Source organism: Chaetura pelagica, unplaced genomic scaffold (genome assembly GCF_000747805.2).
Source record: "Chaetura pelagica isolate M959 unplaced genomic scaffold, ChaPel_1.0 scaffold128, whole genome shotgun sequence".
Taxonomy (NCBI): domain Eukaryota; kingdom Metazoa; phylum Chordata; class Aves; order Apodiformes; family Apodidae; genus Chaetura; species Chaetura pelagica.
Window position 1 is genome coordinate 619,789 of NW_009954302.1, and position 4,932 is coordinate 624,720.

The 4,932-nt window shown below is 40.3% G+C and overlaps 1 protein-coding gene across 1 annotated transcript in view; it reads left to right on the forward strand.

Annotated features, from left to right (window-relative positions):
* The window catches only part of RTN4IP1 (reticulon 4 interacting protein 1), a 24,634-nt gene that overhangs the window by 9,192 nt on the left and 10,510 nt on the right, over positions 1-4,932 (forward strand). The window contains exons 6-8 of the mRNA XM_010003854.1: positions 838-974; positions 2,841-3,024; positions 4,336-4,428. Of these exons, the coding sequence (XP_010002156.1) occupies positions 838-974; positions 2,841-3,024; positions 4,336-4,428 (414 nt within the window). The remainder of the gene's footprint in view (positions 1-837; positions 975-2,840; positions 3,025-4,335; positions 4,429-4,932) is intronic.

Consider the following 4,932-nt stretch of genomic DNA (forward strand, 5'->3'; position numbering starts at 1 on the left):
AATAATACAGAAGTTGGGTGATGGCATCACTGTGTTCCATCCCACTAGACCATAAACATAGTGGTTTTAAAGAGGCTTATGGATAATTTTTAGTGGTATGATATTTACTTGATCCATGATAAAGCAGGAGGCTAAATTAGATCAGGATGAAAGGCTAAGCAAGCCACTGACTAGTTGTGATTTATACCTGATTAACCCTGAATAAACTACATTAATTAATCCAGAATAAATGCAAAAAAGATTACTGTGAATGAGAAATGAGACTACAAAAGAGACAAATAACTAGCAAAAATCCTTTGCTATAGCTTTTGAAGTAGAAAATAACCTGATATCCTCCCTGTGGTGAATCAGAGATGACTTCCTTCTTTTTCTCAGAATTTAAGCTATTTACAGGGAGATGGAGATATTAAATACTTACTGAGCAAGTGGGAATATAAAATAGTTTAAAATATTTTAAAATATTCAGTGGTTCATCTGGTGACAGTTTTGTAGCTTGGTATATATTCAGTTGGCAGATTCAGATGGCAAACTGAGGTTTGAAGCCTTATTTATCTTGAGACCTAAAAAAACACCTTAAATTAAAAAAACACCTTATTTCCTCCACACCCCATTCCCCCTTCCCAGAACCTCCTTAAATATTGATAAATTCCAACCATTATTTGCCTGTGGGATGTGTGGCAAGTTATCTTGGAGTCTTGGAACACAGTCTCCCTGCTCCCTACTAAAGCTGCTCGTTCATTATATAAATATAAAGATACTTGGGCTTTCTGAGTTGTTTTTAACATTTCACTAGATTTTAAACTTTGAACTTTTTTTTTTTTTTACACTTGTTTGCAGCTGGTGAAGGCCTGGGGTGCTCATGTGACAGCAGTTTGTTCTCATGATGCCAGCACACTGTTGAAAAAGCTTGGAGCAGATGATGTGATTGATTACAAATCTGGAAATCTGGAAGAGCAACTTAAAACTTTACCCCTGTACGTGTCTGTGTTGCTTGATAACTGAGATGAAGGAGCTGGTGGTCAGACCTTGTGCTGGTGGGTTGCTTGACTCCAACCTATCAGAACTTCCTCTTTTGTTTGTTTTGTTTGGGGTTTTTTTTGTGTTGTGTGTTGTTTTTTTTTTCCTTCTGTTTTTTTTTTGCTTTTGTTTCCCCCAGATCTAAAACGTTACTGTGTAAAGCAAATTCATCCCAACCCATTTGAGTGCAATGTGCCAAGTGAATATCCCAAGCACAGATTCCATTGTGAGACTAAGCCAATGAATGGGGCTTGTGCAGGCAAGCTCACTTTCACATGCTTCCCTTCAATGACTGTGATTTGAACAGTTTTGTCAGCTTCCAACCAAGGATCTTGGAGCATTTACAAAGCATGAATTAATTAAAATAAGTCTCAGAAATACAATCAAATTGATCTTCTGGAGGGAAGAAGTATGTCATGAGGCAGACATAGGGCTTTGCCTGAAGGTCTTCAGCCACTATGCAGCTCAGCTGGGAGTAATTCTCTTCTGTGACACTGGGTGTGGCTGATAAACATCACACTTATCTTGTCACAGCAGTTATGTTTAAACTAGGTTGGTTGGGTTTTTCTGTTCTAGCTCTGAAGTCTTTTTTGCTTTTGTAATCTTTCCATCTGTTCCAACTTAGTGACTTGCACTTGATCATGGTATTTACACTGCTCTTTTTTTAGCTAGATTGAGTTAACTTTCTGGGAGGGGAAACAGAAGCTGTTCAATCTGTGAAAGAATCTTACTGATAACTGTGCTAAGAAAGCATGTGCCCTTTAACTCTGGTGTGATTGTCACAATTTCTCTTGCTGGCATCCAACTGTTAGGCTGAATGAACTTTAACATGAAATCCCATCCTTGGAAGAGAGGCAGGAAAAGTGTCTTTCCAGAGATCAGAACTTTTCTGTATCATTTGCATAAAGCATTTTCCTTCTTATTTTCTAGATGATTAGGGTTAGATGTGTTTGGATATTGCAGCCTGAAGGTAGCTTGAAATTTAGAGCTGAAAATGAGAAGGAGCTGTGCATCCAGCAGGATAGGTGCATAGCTCCCCATTGCCCTGCTCAGCCTTTACAGGATCACCTCCTGGAATAATGAGAAGGAACACTTGGAACTGTGGCTCATTGCCAGAAGCTGCATGTCCCCATTCCATGAGGGGAAGTTTTTTTGACCCTTGGCATTGTTAGGGTGGATGTGAAGAAAAGAGCTGTCAGTAGAGGCAAAATGGCCCCAGAACAAATAAGGAGGGCAAAAAAGACTTGTAGAAGGGAAGCTGAGAATTGGGTCACAGAAAAGATGTGAGGAGATAAGGGTTAGTAATTTTATGTATGTAACTTTGGCCACTGGAACTGACTTTCACATGATTGCAGCATGTCCAGGAGATGTTCCCAGTCAGGGTGTGAGTCCAGACTAGTTTTTACATGCATGTGCTGTATTGTTCAGTGCTAGGACCAGACCTCAAGACTGTTCCAGTGGTGTCAGTGGGATGGCTGAAGAGATAGAGCTGTAGAAGGCTCTAAGCAAGTAGAAAATGTTGTTGTCCATCTAGGAGTTTGCTTTTTGGAGTTTAAATGCAGTTGAAGTTACCTAAATAGCTGGTGTCTGCTGTGCAATGAGTGGGCAATAACCTGCAAATTTAACTCCCATTGTGCAGTAAAACTGGGATTTACCTGAAGTCTCAAGACTTTCTTGCCACTCTTCCAGGCAAACTATTTTATTGCACTGAAGTAACATGTAAAAGTGTAAACTTTAGCTAATTTCTGATATAACTAGCTTAATTGTGATGACATTATTTTTCCTGTATTGTGATTTTAAACCTGGTCTTCACATGTCTGCAGATTTGATTTCATCCTAGATAATGTTGGTGGATCGACGGAGAAGTGGGCTCTAGATCTCCTGAAGAAATGGTCAGGAGCAACATATGTTACCTTGGTGACACCTTTTCTGATCAATGTGGACAAACTTGGAGTGGCTGATGGGATGTTACAAACAGGAGTCACTGTTGGTTCCAAAACTGTAAAGGTATTTGACAAAGTCCTTTAATATTACATGTTATTCTAGTGGCTTGGGTACTGGTCGTGTGGCTCATGTAGAGGCATCTGTTGTGTTTTCCTCATAAATCATCAAGCAGACTTCATTTTGTTCTTTCTGTCTTTTTTGCACTGAAAGAAAAATGCATTGGGGTGGTGCTGGTGGGTATATGTGGTGGTTTGGAGTGCTTTGAAGTTCTGGTTCCTTATTGTGCTTTTCCCTGGGGCCTTTTCCATATGGCCTCCCAGTGAGTCCTGCTGGCAGCCAAGGCTTCATAGGAACCAGCAAATCCCTGCCTCATTCAACTGAGGGGTAATTTTGCTACTTGCTTTAGGCTGGTCAGGCTTTCTCTCAAAACATTGCTCCATGACTGATTCTCTTCATCCTCTTCCAGCACCAGAGAGTAATAAAAGGGGCTGGGGGAGGCTAGAAAGTCTTTTATCTCTTTCATGTTCATGTGTCTGGGTGGTGATACTGATTCTTCTCGTTTTTGTAAGTGGATCTTAAAATGTTCTGCCAGTGGCCAGATCAGTGAGGCTTTTTAGAATTTTCTTCTAACATGTGTACTGGCTTTCCAAACAAATGCTTTTCAAGCAGTTGCTATGGTATTCCTGGGCTGGCCTGGTTAAATAGATTTGAAGTCCTGCACCAATACTTTCAAAGGAAAGCTCAAAAAACAAAACGAAAAGGCTGGGAGGAAATAACGTGATGTTATTTCTCTGTGTGCATATTTCTGTGATGAGGAGCGTGGTATGCCAGGTACCAAAAATCATCTGCCTTTGGCAGATGATGGCTCTGATGCAGTGACTTACTCAGAGGAGATGTTCTTGACTTGTGCTTGTGAGACCTTCCCAAAATGCTTTCCATCTGAGCTGCCATCTGCCAATGGATGATGGTGACTTGGGCAGATGTGACAGTGGAACATTGAATCAGTGACACTGAGGTGAAGGTTCTAAATGTCATGTTGCTGGGTTAATTTCACCCCCTTTGTGAGTGTGTATAAAGGTCCAGCCCCATTTCTCTCTTGCATAGCAAATGATGCTGTTTCTAGCTGCAGAGACAAGGTGGTTGTTTTTCTCAGCCAGCTGAGTTGTGCAATTGGACACAAAATTCACCCTGATCCTGTTGTGGTAACACGACATCCCTGTCTGTACATTTAATCCACGTGCTTAGGTGACTTTTTTTTTTTTTTTCCAGACACTAGCATATAATTTCCATGTCTTTTCCTTAAATTACTCTCTAGTGCTTCTGTCATTAATTGTAGTTTCATTTTTTTAAACATATTTGTGCCTTTCCTTGCAGCATCTCTTCAAAGGAGTCCATTATCGGTGGGCGTTTTTTATGCCAAGTGGCCCAAGTTTGGATGAAATAGCAGAACTTGTTGATTCTGGAAAGGTAGGTCAGTAATGGTGGTTTGGCCATTTGTGACTCAAAGATGGTTTAGTTCACAATAAGGGAATAAAATGTTATAAGAGTCACAGTGAGGAAAACTAGTCCAAGAATTTGTTTCCTCTAGTTTCTGACTTCTGCCTTTTGCCTGGAATTTGGGAGTTTGTAATCCTTAAGGCTGTTCTGCCTTCTCCATCTCCACCCTACCTGCTTTTAAAAACACAAAGCTTATTAAGTTATGAGGAAAGAATGTCAGTGATTGTTTATTTTTGCTAGTAGGAATAATTTAGCAGGAACTGTGGTGTTGAAAAGGACACCTTATACGAGGTCTCATCTGTGTGTATTTGCATATGCAACATCGTTTAACGTGGATGATCAGGAGTCCTGCCCATCGTGTGCACAGAACTGTTCAGGTTATTGCAGGTCATAGACAATTGGCAGAGTGATGACAAGAATCTTGTGTTTCATTATTTCAGTGCTTCAGAAAATAATGTTTGTGCTAGTTCAGCA